Source organism: Podarcis melisellensis, assembly GCF_964234715.1.
Source record: "Podarcis melisellensis genome assembly, chromosome: 3".
Classification (NCBI taxonomy): Eukaryota; Metazoa; Chordata; class Lepidosauria; order Squamata; family Lacertidae; genus Podarcis; species Podarcis melisellensis.
In genome coordinates, this window is record NC_138530.1 from 58172030 (window position 1) to 58190507 (window position 18478).

Genomic DNA, 18478 nt, shown 5'->3' on the forward strand with positions numbered 1-18478 from the left:
GATTCAGCACAGCCTGTAACACTTCCACAATCTGTCACATGCAAATTGTCATATGCACAGCAATAGAAGTGCTTGATTAGAGGACTCCTTTGTGCTCCGGCACCAATCTGCATGCACAAGTAAATGCCTGACGGGCTAAAGGAAAGTGTGCATTGATATTTTAAGATTAATGGAATCTGCTATCTAGAATAAAATGAAACTCAATTTCCTTTCCCATATTAATGAGAACCATCCTAAGACTACTTTTCACACACACTCTGCATCTTGCAGCTAGAATAAATCAATAATGGCCAGCAAGAAGTAAGGGGTCGGCATCAGATCTGGACAATCAAGAATCAAAGTGAGCCACTTTGGACAGATTCAGGGCTTCTCTGAGAGGTTATCCACACTTACCTTTCCTCTACTCTTTCCAGGACGATCCACGATTTAAAGCTCTGTGTCTGTGGTCCAGAGTTTTCCCGGCAAAACCCCACTTTTAAAGCTCAATGGAGCCAAACATCAATCTATGGAAAACCTGAATTGACGTTTGCTCCGATTGCACTTTAAAGAGTGAATTTTTGAGGGGGAAATCTCAGGGCAACAACATGGAGTGTTAAAGCACAGACCTCTGCTAGAAAGAGTGGAGCAAAAGGTGAGTGGGGATAAGCCCTGAGTTCATGTGGGATTTCTCGAAGGCGCCCTAAACTGAAACAGGGATCTCTGAAGTGGCTCAGAGATTCTGATATTTTTAATGGAAAAAAACTACACAGCAGATCTGTTAAAAGTGACATTTCTCTCTATGCTAACCATTGAAAACATACAGCAAGGAGGGAGGCCTCTATTCTGACTAACAGAAAATTATTTCAGCAGGACTGTCCAATCCCAGAGCTTGGAGAAGGGACATCAGCTTGTAGTTGTCTGTTCTGCATCTTTGCTGGTTCTGCTACTAATGCTTGCATGGAAATGCTGGACATTCAAGTTCTTCTGCCCCTGTGCCACACCCATGTACCCATTCCTGTCAAATCAGCTTTTTCACTTCGTTTCTTTAAGTCTTGCTGCTAGCTGAGCAGAACAGAAGCCCAATGCTGTGAGTCCCCTCCCTTCATCAAAACTCAGTACCTTACACCTAACATTCTGAATTTTTGCAGATTACTTTCCTAGGGGTGCCTCTAGAAAATTGATGCCCACAAAATCGAAGGGAGGGAAATAATTCCCATTTAGCTCTTCCTCTGCCCTACAAAATCAACTTTAAAGGCACTAGCACTTCCTAGACTGATTTGTCCATAATGTGGAAGTTTCTTATCTAGGAGCACTTCTCTCACGCAAGCTATTTTCATATAAAATTGCCAAAAAAACCAATAGAGGAGAGTAAGTAGATCCTTTTTAACCACCTGAAAACAGTAAAGGACACCCGTGCAGGAAAACCACTACAGCTTTCCTTTTAGAATTTGGCGGGATTCTCAAGAACACCCCAAAGGTGCTAATAAGTCTGAAATTTCATCCAGTTCTGCAGAAATATTTCTTTTTAAGTTATAGACAGTGCAGGGTGGAGGGGTTGAATAAAATTCAAATGTGAACTGCACATAACCCCCAGTAGAGAAGACTGGAGTCATGCTTGCCCAAATTAGAATTCAAATCTAAACCTTAACTGAATCAGACAACTTCTGAAGCATTTTGGACTAAATTGGGGTGTTCACTGATGTGCTAAATCAGGGCTGAAACCAAACTTTGTGCTCAGTGTACACCCCTAGCATAAGGAAAAGCTATTAAGTTTTTGAAGATCTCTGCAGGTCTCATTTTTAGCCTTTAGTGCCTATTGACCAGAGAAGGAAAGCCCTGCTGGCAGTGAGATGCTACAGAAGAATATGGCTGCGTCATGTTCAAATAGCTGGTAGCATCTGGTAAAATGACAATCAGATGTGGTGGCTTTACCTCAACATGAGCACCCCAAAGCAGGCAGTTGTCCTATGACTAGTGTTTAACAAGGGCTGCAGATATTACAGCCACTCAGTTGCTCTTCAGTAGAGCGATGGCAATAATGATGGATGAAACTGAGGGATTTTTATTTAACTATTTCCTTCTTAATTCTATAGTTCAGTGATCTTGATAATAGGTCTAATTTACAGTGCTATACAAGCCAACACAAATGGGAACTGACACTCTGTTCATTCATTCTTAGGGTAGCCCCATTATTGGAAGGCCCATAATTTAGTGGCAGAGCATCTGCTTTGCATGCAGAAGGTCCCAAGTTCTATCCTAGGCCTCTCCTGGTAGGGCTGGGAAAGATTTCCTGCCTGGAATCCAGGAGAACCACGGCCATTCCTGAGCTAAATGGGCCATGAGCTAACCTGAGACCCCAGGGTATAGGGCGGTATATAAATTCTAAGAAGGCAGCTTTCTATGTTCCTGTGCCCCATACAAAACAGGACATTTGCAAGTGCCTTCTGAATTTTTTCATATTCTATATAGTAGGGCTCCCCAGAAACCAGTTGGCTCAGAATGTGTGGGCTCGTTCTGCCATAGCAATTTGCTCCATAGACTAGAACTAAGCTCCTTGGCACATTTCCCTTCTTCCTTCATCCTTCCATTTTGCTCCTTTTGCATTTATTCTGTAGTTCACAACACACATCCCCTCTTGGTGCCAGCCATTCTCTTTTCTGCTTGCTACAGATTACTGCTCCAGTACTCCTCCCCACACGCCCCTCTGAGACAGACTATCCATGTCATTTGCCAAGTTTCAGCCAACAGCAAAAGAGGAACCCACCAATGTGAATGCCTTCCTTGCTACAAGAGGCAAGAAAAGGTTTAAATGCCTTTTCATTCATTAAGCATATTTTCTTGAGCACCAAATGCAGGCAGTTCCTCAATCCAGCCAGAGGGTTCAGAGGAGGCACATGCAGCAGCAGGGTGTCTTCTTTTAAATGCAGCAACAGATTTCATTAAATGCCTTGAAGCAAGGATGCCCGGTGACAGGCATTTGCACAGACAGATGCAGAGATCCTCTCACTTTGTAACTCGACTGTTGCTTCCTTTCAAAATAATGCACTCCCTGATGTGCAGCTGCAGGACAAAGTTGCATGATAACCTGGCAAGATTAGCTGTTTGTGATTTCTCTTGACTGTATGGCTTTATTTGTCTTCTACAGCGCAGGCTGACATTCATTCTCTCTCTCTCTCTCTTTCTCTCTCACACTCTCTCTCTATCTATCTTTTCTTTCTTTCTCTCATACACACACGCACACATATAATGTTGATGGGTAAAATATAGTCAGGCATGTGTTCTCTGATTCTTCTCTAGACCCTATGAATGTGAAGCAACAATGTCCATAACTATCAAATGACATCAAACTTGCCTTGATCTAAAATGCTAAAAAGATTTTTACAAATGTGTTTGTGGTAAAAGGTAAAGGGACCCCTGACCATTAGGTCCAGTCGCGGACGACTCTGGGGTTGCGGCGCTCATCTCGCTTTACTGGCTGAGGGAGCTGGCGTTTGTCCGCAGACAGCTTCCGGGTCATGTGGCCAGCATGACTAAGCTGCTACTGACAAACCAAAGCAGTGCATGGAAATGCCATTTACTTTGCTGCTAGAGTGGTACCTGTTTATCTACTTGCACTTTGTGCTTTCGAACTGCTAGGTTGGCAGGAGCAGGGACCGAGCAATGGGAGCTCACTCCATCGTGGGGATTCGAACCACCGACCTTCTGATTGACAAGCCCAAGGCTCAGTGGTTTAAACCACAGCACCACCTGCATCCCACTGTATTTGTGGTACCTTACCCAAACTGGATCACTGTTATCACCTAAATGGCTACTGCATACTTGCACAAGCTAAAATAAACTGACTGAAACATCTGTGTTGTCAGAATAATGTAAAATTAATGTATAATCCCTACCCCCTCCCCGGACCCAGAAAAAGCTGCATATTTACCAAGGTAAAAGATACAGTGGTGTCTTTAAAATATCTCTTTTGGGAAGCAAGATCAATTTCCTACAGAGTGTTTCCACCTGTGGCCATAGGACTATAGCCAGAGCTGTGCCTACTCAGAGTGGACTCAGTACTGTAAAATTAATTTACATGACTAACTTGTCTGTTGATTTCACCTGGTCTACTCTGAGTAGAACCTAGTTGGATACAACACATAATCAAAAATTAGTTGCAATATAGCATTATCCTATAATGCATCCATGGTGAAACATTATTTGTTTATTTCACATCCCTTTCCATCTTTTTGGGAATTCAAGGCAGCTCCCTTAGAACCCCTAGCGTCCTTAGGTGGTTTTGCATCCCAGCACTAACCAGATCCAGATCTCCTGAGTCTGAGTGTACCCTCAGACTACTCAAAAACACAGATTCCCTTTGAAATCTCAAGAAAAACTTACTGGATTTTTCCTGAGATATCCATATGAATGCTGCACCCCAATCTAATATTTCCAACACATATTTCTGCGTGGTTATTTTTTCATTGCAGAAAACCCTCAAAATTTGCCCCAGGGGAGAAGGCCTTTGTGGAATACTGTAGGGGAAAGGATCTGATGAAACCAGGAAACCAAATAACTAACCTATTTAGAAGATTCATTAATGTATCCCTGTTTGGAACTGAGCAACAGCAACTGATCACCAGCTGAAACATATGTGAAGTGGGAAGGTGAGCTCAAAGCGAGTTTAGTATCAGACTATGAGTCAAGCCACACACACACTCACACACACCTTATATTGCTACATTAAGGGTATTACTACTAAACTATCAAAAAAATAAAATCTGGCGGGGTTTTTCCTGATCTGAAACAGGAATAATGCTCAGACTTTAACATGTCTCATCTTTTGGAAACAAGTAGTTTTAAAAGGAAGCATTCTCTGCCCCCAGTATAAGCACTAATCTCCTCCAAAAGTCCAAGGATATTTGGTTGCTCAACTGTCTTTCTGGAGATGACTAATCATGGAATGCTTTCAGACATGAGACTTAAATCACCACTGAAGCATCTCTCACGCTGTTTATGTCAAGTCTGATCATTGAGATTGAGAGGCACTTGACTTGCGAGGAAGCATTCTGGCCAATGTAGGCTTTGCATCCACACTGCAAAGCACTGAAACAAGAACTACTTAAGACACCTCATTTGTGAAAACACCATTCCTATGTACAAAACACTAGTGCAGTTTAACAAAAGGAAACTCACATCAGCACCAGATATGGGCGACATCAAGTTTAAACTGAATATTTTTCTCTAAAGAATCACAGTACAGAATAATGGTACACTCTCTTATCAACAGTTATACAGTTCAGAGTGCCACTAGATGAGGTGTGAGAGATCTGTGATCAAAATCTCCCACTCTGTTTAAATTTAAAACCACCCGTGGTGCCATCACATCACATCAGAGCTGTGGCTTTGTGGAAGTGGGTAGCTGATCCCTTTTTCAATCTGAATAATCTCTCCCAACTATTATTTGACCCCTGGGGAAACATCAGATACCAGTATTGTTCTTGTATGTTTTCCCCTACAGGACAAACCACATTTGGTGTTTGGGGAAAACAGCATGAGGGATTGGAATAACTTGCCTCTGCTAGTACTGTTGCACTGACCCAATTTTCACCCACTGCAACTTCTTTTAACTTCTTTTGGGTGATCTAATTGTGATCCAATTGTGAATGTCATATCTAGTCCAACACAAAGTTGTTCTTAAATCAGCAGTGAGGGTCAAATCAATAGTCTTTCATTATCTCCTGTCCAATGGGCAACACCATAAAACAATTAAGTACAGTATATCTTTATTGTGAATTGTACAAAATGGAGAGGTATTTAAATTCTAATAGCTCTTTTACTGATGCTTATATAACATATAAACAAGAGAACCCCCAAGATGGCAAACTGAAGAGAGGTGCAGCCATTCTCACTATCTTTGGGGTATTTGCTTTCCTTGTTTTAAAAACAGGATAGTGATTATGATGATGATCTCAACACCTTATGTAGTTTACAGAAAGAAGCGTCATAATCTTGTTGGAATTTTGGAGAGTAGAAAACCCCAAGAATATTGCAAATTCAGTATTATTTCTTCCTTAATTAGGTTTCATTGGGATCCTAGATGGACCTATGTAAGTCCCATCAAACTTTCAAGTGAACATGCATGGGATCAGGATACACATCTTACATTGCAAATATGTTGGGTGTAAACAAAAATGTCCACAGCAATTGTATCTGTGAAACATTTATGATGGCGCACAGTCAGAAGTCAGCATGTTGCAAAGCAGACTTGAGCCCCAAATCCCAAAAATATCATAGCAGAAGGGAAGGTTACTTTTGAATTACTTCCTGCTAAGGAATATTTTCACTTTAAAAGGGCAGCTTATTGAAAGATTTTGCAAGTAGTACATGCAATTATTTGTGAAAGTATCATACCCTTCGCCTAGGCTTTACAGCATGCACTGATTTTAAAATACATTTATCAGAATGATTTATTGACCCCATTTACTTTTGAGGAGGAAATAGCATATGTGATAAATAAAGAATAGTCTTCTCCTTCACCTGCCACAAGATCCAGCTATATCCACAAACAGTGTTGTAATTGAGTGCCAGGAGTATGCAACAACTGGGATGAGTTACAGTTATTTTATTCCTAGGCTGCCACAGAATGAACTCCATGAATACTTATTCCCTTTGCTTAACACATTTCAAAAAAGCAGGCTGATGCCACATTTTTAATGGCTAACACCACTCTAAGTCAAATCACCTATGACTAACTGAAGGCTGTCTTATTTCATGAGTCAGGTCTATACTTGTAATTTGTTTCTTTCGGCTATTATTTGATCACAAAAAGTTCATGAAAAATCCTATTTGTTATGACAAAAAGACATTGAAAACCTCAGTATAACAGGAAATTCAAAAGGCAATGCTTAAGAAGTCCAAATTTTGCATGTAAAAAGTCAGCTATTATTTAAACAGATATCATATCAAAGTAGAACATTTCCCCTAGTGGACAACTTTAATTATTTTTTATCTATTTGTCATGATCTAGCTATAAATTATTGCTTATATTTTCTAATAACATTTCTCCCCAATTCCTTCACTATAGTTTTAAAGTATAGTAAACTTCTTCCTTGTAGTCACTAAAAGATAATATTATCTGGCAATTCACAAAGCATCAACACATTATGACTATTAATTCTTTTGGATACTTGCACTCTAAGAGATATTTGCCCACATCAGTTCATTTTATGAAATATGTAACAACAATATTTTTGGCTCTCATCCTTGCTGCCCGTCTAGGGTCTAGAGATAACAGATTTCCTAGGGGTCAAATGCCCATATTTTATTTTTAAAAACAACCTTGGTGCTCACTAGAGCAAAAATACAATTGACATGAAAGACATCTTTTTTTCTCTCCCTCTCTTCAAGGCAAGCCTGCAGAACTTGCCTCATCGAAAATCTATAAACTTCATTACTGAGCTGGCACTTTTTCTTTGAGAATGATTTGTTCATGCCATTATTAACTTTGCCTGTAGATTTCCACATCTGCTACCTACTTAATTAGATATGAAAGACTGCTTGAAATTGGAATTATTCAGTCTCTGTGAGGAAGAGGTAAAAAGGTTGGTTTAAGTACAAAGTAACACTACACATATCAGGGATGTGTGAGTGTGGGTGTGCATGTTTCCTCTTCTAGTTGTTCAACTTCTATCTCAAGAGCATGGAATCAAAAAAGCTGTTAGATAACAGTTTCACTCTGTCATGCTTAAATATTTAGTCTTTGGGGAGTTAGCTGTCCATTATTCAGGAGAAAAGTTGATTGCTAATAAAAGACCAATAGAGGCTTGTCCCACTGATGGGAAGATGAATATTCCCCAAATAGCTTTACTACTACTACTACTACTACTAATAATAATAATAATAATAATAATACACCCTAAGCAATGTATAGGTACAGTACAGCTCTCTTATCTTTTCTAAAATCATTGATAATTAATGGTCTGAGAGCTAAAATTAATGAGATGAGAGCCAAAATATATCTATTATATATGCTTGTTTAGCAAAGCTCATTATACTACAGGAAAGTTCTGTGGGGAGCTGTCTATGGTTGTAAGAGAAAGACTAGTTCAAAGCAAAAGGAAGGAAGAGATCATAAGTAATGTACACATCTAGCAGAGTTAAATGGTTTCGACTTGAACCTTGAAGTAGGATCAAGACCCTCTTCTCTTCTGATATGAAGTCACTCCTTCATAGCAACAGTTTCTCAGAATTGGAATAATGTTGCCAATCCTTTAGGGTTAAAGTTGGATTGAGACTACAAAGTGATTTATACCTGAAATGCCCTACAGGAGCAATTAATAATATGAGCTTCTCTTTTTATACCCACCTTCTGTATGGACAGCAGACACATAGGTCCAGTTGTAACGTTTGACGATGTCGAGCATGGCTCTGGCTTGCAGAATGTCCGATGGAACTACCCTCAAGAAGTATTTGTACAAAGTTTTGTCACTCAGGTCAATACTGGTTGCAGAATATGCAATCTGGGGAATATCAAAGAGCTGAAGCAGATTTTGAACCTGGATGGCCACAGAACTGGATCCTGGGCCGATGACACCAGCAATGGGCTTTTTCTCCCTGACCTGGTGGTGATACGAAGGGTCAGGCAGGCAGCGACCGAGAGCATCTTTCTCATCTCGAATGGAGATCAAAGAGTCCCTTATGAATTCAATACTCTGCTCCAAGGCCACAGAGGAGTGCCAACAGGAATCTCGGATTTCACTGCCTAAAGTGATGTTGGGCAGCAAGACTGGGTCTGAATTAATTTTATCCAGAGTGTGAAACATGGCCTCAACTCTCTGGATGCCATATTGCTCTCGGATCTCGCCACATTTTCTTTCGGGCACCTTCTCAGCTGGAGGTTGGTGATGAACAGAAAAGAGGGCTCCTATGATGACATCACCATCCATTCTGGCTACTGATCTTTGGGAGGAAGCACCTGAGATCAAAACCTTCCTGCCAGCATTCTTGGGGAGAAAGTCCATCTCCAGGAAAATTGCAGGGAAGAACACCAGCAGCACGCCTATCATCTTGTTGCAGGAAGCCATCCAGATTCTGGCGACCAATTTCACGGGCTCGTCCTGCCTGCACATTGTTAAAGATATGAAAAAGGCGGCAGATTCGCTCCACTCTTTTACTTCTCAAGTGCCTCCAAAACCCATTACAGTGTGCCCTTAAAGCAAATCGCCTGGAGGGGCAACAGAAGTCATCATAGGAGTGAATTGTAGCCTGTTGACATAGGAAGAAAGAACAGAACACATTGATCAGCTGAAAATATGTCAAAGCAGAGCTCAGTAAAGGTCATTTTCTTCATGAACATCTCTCCCCACCTGCCTGGAATATTAGCAGACACCAGATCAAATGGATCCAAATAGCAGGTGCCTTTCGATTTCAGATCTCAAGGAGAGAAAGCAGGGAGAGAGTAACAAGGCACAGTTATACTACTGAGACCAACACTGCGTAGGTGTGAGTGTGGGTGTCTGCATACACACACACACACACACACACACACAAAATAAAGTAGTGATTCCTTGTTGCATGCATGCATATGTAATATACGAAGAATCTTGTGTATATAAACAGAGTGCTGTGTGTGACTTGATATATTCATTTATACCTAACCACCTCCATGTGCTGAAATTGGTATCCCTTATCTACTAAGGCAAAATGCTGTTACCTGCATTCTGACACTTAAAGCAAAGAAAAGCCTTTACAAGTTTGAGAACTTCCTTATGTCTTTAATTAGATTTTTAAAAAACAAAAACCCTTCATTATTAAGTCAAGAACAAGAAAACTATGCTAGTTTCAACATCTTGAGAAAGACGGGGTGTGTGCGCTTCTGTGTAGAATCTTCAGAAAAGAAAATGTCATTTAAAGGTCAAGACAGAATTCTTAAAAACCCTTACAAGATACAGCCTTTCCCAGCTAGATTAATCTTTGGGTTTTGAAAGGAGGAAAGCTGTAGTTCGACAAAAGAGACAACTATGCAAGCTGTGGGAAATACATATTAGTTACTAAGGCAACCGCAGGCAAAGTCCTGATGTGCTTTTCTGGCACCGCTTGCTTTTCATGCAGACTTTGGGCAGGAGAGGTGACAAGCCAGGCGGCTAGAGTTTAAGTAGTTTAATGCGATTTAAAAGGCGATCGGCCGCTCGTTGGAGATAATTGCTGATTGGAAAGTCGGGTATGCTTCGCTTCGCTCGGCTGCCTTGGCTCCCTGTTGCACGGGCAGGGATTGCTATGGATTTCAGCACCCTGGACAACGTCCACGGCAACCCGATCCCTAGCGAGTTCCTCCGTTCGGTGCAACAGAATCTGCAGCCATGCTGTGCTCTTTGCCCCAATAACTTCTTGCACCCGTTGCTTTGGTCTTTTGCACCCACCCACCCACTACTATCCAGTCCCCGAAAAGACATAGTAGAAATACATACAGAGAATTCCAGTTGCAGCAGCCTCTTCTCCCCACCCTCTCTCTGAAAGGCTTTTAATGGAATGAAGCGCTGCTGGTGGGTTTCTATGAAGCAAGCCAGATTTCTAGTTGCCACCTCCCCCCACCCACCTTCCTTCGGTATCTCTCCCCATATCTCTGAAGGACAGGAGAGGGGAGAAAGGCGAGAGATGAAAGCGGGCAGAAGGACGGTACTGTGTGTAGCAAGTGCCGATTCCTCCCTGCGCACGCACAAAAACACACACATCTACGGAATCCAGTGAAACTGGTCACAGGAAGCCGAATCCGGTTGAAATCTAATGGATAAGGAAGGTCTTTTTGTCTGGCTTTCTTGCCTGCAATGTTATGGTTCGCGCCGGTCCCTTTTGGAGGATTAAACTCAAGACCTACCTGAATCCGAATCGGTGAGGCTGGTCGTTCCTTTCCGTGTCCGAGGCGTTCATTGCCAGTTCTCCTGTTCACATTTCCCTTTGCCACAGTCTGGTACAGGCGAATCGAAGGAGATGGGCTGTACGCGACTGCCCTCTTTCTTCAACGCTGTTTTACCGCATGAAGGAGGGAAAGGGGAGGGGTGTGTGGAAACAGGTCATTCCAGGCTCATCTATTATCTCATGCATAAAGATCAGTCATTCTTTCCCCTTCTTCAACCAGCTCTCAGCCCCCCTCCCTCTCCATATATATGCATATATATGTTGGTTTGGACTGTATTTCAATGCCTTAAATTCGTTACTTCCCAGTCACACAAGCAAGTATAAGAAACAGGAGAGAGACTGGTTCCAGAGGTATAGACAGACATGCACATTTGCATCCTGCTGGGAAGATTTCTAACACTGCATTTGAAGATTTAATTTTCCAATTACTATTGCGTTAAAACCCTGCCAGAACAAAGCAAAATCCCATGAATTGTCTAGAATGGAATTTTTTTTCCAGCTGAATCTAAAGCTTGCATGCTAAGAGGCATGTAAGATTAAAATAATACCAGGCTGAAAAAGGCAATTGACCCGCTTGCTACACAGACTGAATTAAAGGACTCTAGTGTTTTAGTTTATTATATGAAAGTTAAAGTTAGAATAAGACCCCACTGGGAATGCTAGATGCTTTCAGGGCTGATAGTTGCCCTACTTCTGAAAAGGCAAAGACACCTTGTGCAAAGAGACGACTGCAAGAATCCAAGGACCATTTTTTGTGGGCTTATTTGCCATGGTTTTCTACATGTATGATCTCTGTTACCTTTACACAGTTCATTTATGTGTTACATTGTGCTTACATTAGTTCCAGTATTATTTTTTAAAAAACAAAACCTGTGGACATGTGAGCTTTATGATATGTTTTCAGTAAAAAAGGATAATCTTCCTTCTGCCTGAAGGACACCCAAGGTAATGTGCATCCCATAGAAACCAACTCAACAATTAAAACAATGGGATTTAAAGTAACTGATGAAAGATCATGGCTAAAATAGCTGCATAACCATTTGCAATGCAAGGAAATGTGTTTTAAAAATCCATTCTAAGTCTAAATCTCATCACTTATGTGGCCTGACATCTCTTACTGAGAATCAGACTCCAAAGCTGTAATGCCACCTGTGGGAGCCTTCTTGCCTCAAGCCCCACAGTGTCATTTCAGGAAGGAAGCCTAGTGTAAGGTCTCAGCAGCTTATTTCAAAGAACAGGGTTCGTATGTGAGAAGACGTTCCCAGAGGTAAGATCAAATTCATTGATGAAATCAAGAGAGACCATGAAGCTACAACAGGGGACAGTGAATCAATCTTTTGCAGAACCAACACATGAATGGTGGCTTATGAGTTAATTGTTTCCCACATAATGGGATTAAGATGTATCTGGCTAGAGTTTCAGATTGGTTTGTGCTTTATCTTTGGAAACTTATTTTAAGGGCGGGAAATTCTCCCCTGAGGAAAAAGTGAGAGTTGCTTAATAAAAGCAATGAAGAAATCCAGGATTTTAGTACGCATGTGATTGGACAGCTATGCTCCCCTCTCAAACAAATGTTAGCAGCAAAGGCGAGAATTTCTGTCTTTGACTATGAAGCCAAACATCTCTAGCCAATGAGGTGGAAATAATCTAGTATTTTTAATATCTTTTTGAAATTTGTTGTTGTTGTTGTTGTTGTTGTTGTTGTTGTCATACAGTACCTGTGTTGTTTTAAAATACATATATTGCAGGTAGGTCAATTACACACATACATCTTATGCTTTTGACCTCAGCATTCCATAGGTTCTGGAAGTTCTCAGCTCATAGAAGCTCACACCTACATATCTATAGACATATGGAGTCACCTGAGTAGGTAAAAGTGACACCATAGCAACATACTTCTGAGTGGCCTTATTTGACTTCTAAACTGACAGGCATGCAACAACCCAATTTTAATACCCAGTGAAGGATGCTTTCTAGAACATCCATGATTTGCAGAACAACAAAAGCACCTTTAATACCTGAGGGGATAAGCTTCTGCTCCTTAGGAGGATGGCTCAGGAGCCATAGGATGCTGCTAACATAACCCATTTCACCAACTTGGACAGGATACCCATTTGATCTACACAGCTTCAATTCTGAGTCCTGTCTCATCCCTCCACTCCCTGCTAAAAGTGGGATCACCTCCCTCACACACAGCTTGATAACACTCCAAGACCACGATGTAGTTTTTACAGAGCCAAATGTGGAGAGTTGTTTCCCATCTTCACAATAGACTGAACCATTTTGCTGAGATTGAGAGGCAGAACTGCCAGATCAACTATTACTTAGAAACAATCTGGTGTTTCTGGGATATGGCCAATCTGCATTACTAACTCATTTCCAAAGGAATGCATCAGATATATCTGTGAACATATAAAAGTATTATAATAAACTGCAGTATGCCTAGAGCATGTAGACTCCTGGAAGTCCAGGAAAACTCGTGAGGATGAGCAGCAGCTTTAAGATTAATATGGGAACCTCTAGCATGGTTTGGAATATCCTTAAGGCAAAACAAGTAAGAGTTATTGTAGCTTCCTCCAGAAAGATTATTGATAAATAGAAGTTTTAAAACACATCTCTGCAGCAATACAGGAAGGCTGAATGACCTCACATATTATCTCCAACTGAAATATAAATTCCATGATGTTATTTCATTAGCATAATGAATTCCATATACCCTTTTTAAAGTAAGCAAATCACACAGACTTCCCCAGAGATTCAGCCAATAGGGAGTTTTCATCTCATGGTGGTTTCAAGCATCTTCAAATGTGAAATATATCTTAATGCATAATCCGGCACCTTGAGACACATTGTGTGTTTTCAATGCTCTTCAGGGGCTTTAGTCTCTCCCAAGCAATGCATAGTTTATGTTCATCCAGATGTACTACCTCGGGAATTGCCTGCATTTGTCACAGTATTTTATCCATACCTGTATCTATATGCCAGCCCCCGAGTGTGAAGGACTAGATGTGGTAGAGGTTCAATCCAGATTAAACGGAAATTGTTGATGATTCATGTTTGAGTTTGCAGTCTATCTTGAATGGAGTTGCGGTTCCTGTGAAAGATCAGGAGGTACTTAGTTTGGGAGTATTCCTTGATGCATTGCTCCTGTCGGATAGGCAGGTAGCATTGGTTGTGAAGAGTGCCTTGTCCCATCTTTGGCTAGTTTGCTAACTAAAAACTTTCCTTGCCACAGTCATTCATGCACTAGTGAAAGGGAAGCCAATGTGCTACCTTCTAGGTGTATGCAGAAGGGGCATAGCTCTGTAGTAGAGCATCTGCTTGGCACACAGGTCCCACCTTGACTTTCCAGAATGTTAAGGTAGGCCTGGAAAGACCTCACCCTGAAACCCTGGAGAGCTGCCACTAGTTAGTGTAAAGAAAAATACTGGGCCAGTTTGACTGTTAATCTGACTTGGTTTGAGGCAGATTATTATGTTCTGTTGTTGGACTCCAACTCCCATCAGCCCCTGGCAGCATGGTCAATCGTCAGGGATGATGGGAGTTGGAGTCCAACGACATCCAGAGGGCACTATATTGGTACTGATGTACTCTCATCCTCTACACTGGATTACTGGATTACTGTGTGGGACTACCCTTGAAAAGTGTTCAGAAACTGCATTTGGGACAAAATGCTGCACCCAGGTTGCTGACAGGTACTAGCATTTTGATTCCAATTTGCCCATTCTGAGATGTGTCTCCTGTGGTTCATTTAATGAATGTGACAGAATCCTGAGCTTCTTTCAAAACCCAAGTTACTTTCATCATTAAGGGTAATTTCACTTTAAACAAAGAGCCTGGTGTAGATGATATTCTGCCCTGGGCATATGAGACTATCCAAAGGGCTGCCAATTTGAGAACCACAACTAATATATGCTGTATGCTACTAAGCTTTACTGCTAAGTGCAAAGGTAGCCCAACAAACCACGAAGATACGATGATCTGAAATGAACACAGAACTCGATGAGTTATTGAAAGCCATGCGAGCATTTTAAAATAAGGCTGCAGTTCTAATAATGCCACTGGAATTGATTAAATTTTCCATGTGTAAGGAGGTGTGGAAGTTTGCCACAGGTTTCATTTAATATATTTGCATTAATGACAATAAGAGGGGTGGCTAAACCACAGTCCTCTAGTTGTTGCTGAAGTACAACTCCCATCATCTCTGACCGTTGGCCATGCTGACTAGGGCTGATATAAGTTGTAGTTCAGCAGCAGCTGGAGGATCACGGGTGGTGCACTCCACACAGCCTGTTATCTTTTTTTTACAAATATTGGTGCTGGCAGTCTGGAGAAGGTGCAATAAAGCTCATGGATAAAGCTGGCAGCCAAGTGAATTAGTGCATAGCTGGGCTGACAGGTGGGTGGATTGTGAGCTGAAAGCCAGCAAAGCCTGTAGGGAGAGTCTGAAGAAAGCTTGATTTTTACCCAAAGGATGGGTTGTCAAAGCAGAATCAGAGGCTTTTTAAAGTGCCATTTGGAATCAACATTGGCCCCTTATGTCACCTTACCTCTGCTGACTAAATATCTACAGAACTGCCTTCTGGCCATTAGCAATGATGACACTCAAGCGGCAACAGAGATCAGGACAGCCACTCTCTCTTCTGGCAACCTGCCATGAAATATATCTGGGACTAGTTATCAAAGTCCCTCGTTCCATATTGTTGACATCGAACAACAAAACCCCATTTGCTGCAAAAGTTAGGACTTATTCCCCCTCCTATCCCCAACCAATGAGTAACTTTAGCACCGAAGAGAATGCCTGCATCAAATATTTAGCAGCTGCTCTTTGCACCCCTCAGTATCCTGCCATATCTAGTTTTTCATTTCTATACATTGCACAAACGTATCTTAGCAGAATCACAAAAGTCAGAAAGGGTCATCCAATTTCCTTACACTCCCTACATTCCCCTATTGTCTCCTACAATTTAAAAAGGCTTATGTTGTTGTTGTTTAAGTGCTGATTTAAAAGGCAAAACAAACAAAATAAAATATTGGGAATTTAGAAAGGGTTATGAGAAAAAAGCACGTTGACATGTTGGAATTGTGACTGATATGAACAGCAGAACCCCATTAAAAGTCCTTCATCTTCACTTGTGGAATGTACCTTGACCCTCTAACATAACTCCACTCTGAGCTTAATATGGAAAAGTCTCAGATATGTCTTGGGTCATATGTGAACTGAACACCAGCTTCCTTGGGAGTTCTAGCTAATCATGGACCATGCAATCATGCGCCACCTCCTAAAGCACCTTGCTCTGCTCACAAGTCATTGACTTAGATCCTAAGGTTGCAACCCTAACGATGTCTACTCAGAAAGAAGTGCTCTTTAAATTAAAGGGGCTTATTTGCAGGTAAGTGGGATTTGGAGTGCAGCCTAAGCAAGCTTCTGCAGGTGGGAGTGTCATGTGAGTGGAATTCTGATCACGAGACTCTCTCACTAATGGAAGTGGAGAAGTGACTTTCAGTAACCTCCCTTTTCCCCTTGCCAATCTGCCGCAGCGAGTTATGAATGGTGCTCCACAGCAGCATTGCGCAGCTGCTGGGGAAAGGAGAGATGAGCAAAGAAAATGTCATACCACCCCATACTCTGCTAGATACCAGCTCCCTCCATGAATGTAAGCAGCCCTTTCATTAGCAGAGGACTAGTTAAGATCCAAGTTTGGTAGCTAAAGGGAGGGGTTTTCAATGCACACTTAAATCTTAGGGTCATAGTGTTCTTACAATATCCAACAGAGAGAAGCTTGGATAGATAAGGCTGGTTGGCTCACGCTGGTAGAGCTTAGATCACAGCAATCTTGAAGGTGCACAGGATAACACTAGTTTTTTATGAGGTAGAAGAGAACCACATACTTGAATGCCTATGCAAAAATGTCCCTTATTTGTAAAGCTAAGGCATTAGATGGAAAGCTAGAGTGGAAGCCTTCTGCCTGATATATATTAGTCTTACATATAATGGGAAGTTTGAGTGTGGAAATGCAATCAACCAAGCATCCCCCTCCCTTGCATTTTCAGGGGGTATGTAAGGTTTGTACTGCATCCCCTTGGTAACAACATGTTTAATACATAAATAGATGCCTGTAGGCTGGAAAATGGGGAAAACAAACGAATATTTGAACTGGCTCAAATATCCCCTCGATTCACCCATATTGTTATTTGTACAATGGCAAAGAGGAGAGTAGCTAGATGGAGGAAAGAAATTACACAGGACATCCTTGATGGCAGAAGGGGAGAAGTCGGTCACAACTTGCTTTATTCTAGCTTAGCGGTAGCAAGGCAAGCAGGGCATGAAAACAATGGTTGGGTCTGCTAAAACCTTTTATCAAGTCATACTGTTGGTCTCCTTACTTCAGTATTGTCTACTCTGACTGGCAGTGGCTCTCCAGGCCAGGTACCAGGCAGGAGAATGTCTCAACCCTACTTGGAGATGCCAAGTCTCTCTAGGTCTGGAGAAGTTGTCTCTCTAGATCTGTCCAACTCCTCCCTTAAGAACTTAACCAGGTCTTGATTGTGGGATTCCCATAGGCATCTGGTTGGCCAAACTAAATGAGACACTGGTCTGATCCAGCAGGACTCTTTTTATACTCTTATACCTGACCAACTCAGAAAAGGAGATCAGTTTCACCAAGTCAAAGCCAAAACAGGCCACTAATGGCCTGCCACTACTAGTGCAGAGATACTTCTGTCCTCCCTGTATCCTATCACCCAGCACAAAGCAAGTCCACTAAAGAAAGCAAGGATCCAGCATTTCCTAAATGATATATCCCATCTGCTGAGAAATCAAAGTCATATTCCTTTCTTTAACTAATCTTGCTAAATAAATTCTTGGTAATCTGCAGTCATCACAATCAAGACAGGCTCGTGGGTTTGTGTTGGTGGGTGACACATCTGTCTACCTGTTGCCACCCAGGGGCTGCTCTGTTAAGATCCCCTTTCCAAGGCCGTGACAGTAAATAATATCAGACATTCAAGTGCAGACCATCCAGTACTCCCATTATTTTTGAAAAATGAGGTTGCGAAAGTCTAAGGCGCCTCATTCAATCTTGAGCAGCATAACAAATAAAGCAGAGCTGCTCTATTTGTAACCTGGTAGCCCAGTTTGGAAAATAAATTAAAGTTTTGATTAAATCAATGTGTTTTAGATATGCATTTAAAATATGAGCCTTCAGAAAGTTCACAGTATGAAAAAGCGGGAGAGAACCCTGTGCTTCCTTGGTTCATTTTGTTTAGTGGTCATTAATACGGTAATTGCCTCATGAATACAACTGAAATAGCTACACTTTTCAAATTGCAAAGCACTTATTATTGGAGAAAACTGTGTCTCATTTCCATGCACTGAGGAAAATGTACTGTACCTATGTTTGTTTGTTTTTGAGAATTCTCCAGTATTTTTGGAGAGGTTTTATTTTTTTTAAGCCAATATTTAAAGAAATAGTGGGGTTTTGTTTTTAGTAACTTCATCTTTCTCTTGGTATTTTGCAGGGCTGTTACCTCTCTTCATGACTATTTGAGAAATTGAAGCCTAGCTTTTAAAATTTACCTGTTAAGATTAAATTAGATATTA

The 18478-nt window shown here is 41.3% G+C and overlaps 1 protein-coding gene across 5 annotated transcripts in view; it reads right to left on the minus strand.

Annotated features, from left to right (window-relative positions):
- The window catches only part of GRM1 (glutamate metabotropic receptor 1), a 177812-nt gene that overhangs the window by 157927 nt on the left and 1407 nt on the right, over nt 1-18478 (minus strand). For 2 of the 5 annotated variants that reach the window (XM_081905140.1, XM_081905144.1), the window contains exons 1-2: nt 10835-10999; nt 8327-9225 (exon numbers count right to left, since the gene is read on the minus strand). In XM_081905140.1, coding sequence (XP_081761266.1) covers nt 8327-9089 — 763 coding nt within the window. In that variant the 5' untranslated portion in view covers nt 9090-9225; nt 10835-10999. Of the gene's footprint in view, nt 1-8326; nt 9226-10427; nt 10792-10834; nt 11002-18478 lie in introns of those variants that run through there. The other 3 variants (XM_081905141.1, XM_081905142.1, XM_081905143.1) reach the window with 3 other exon arrangements.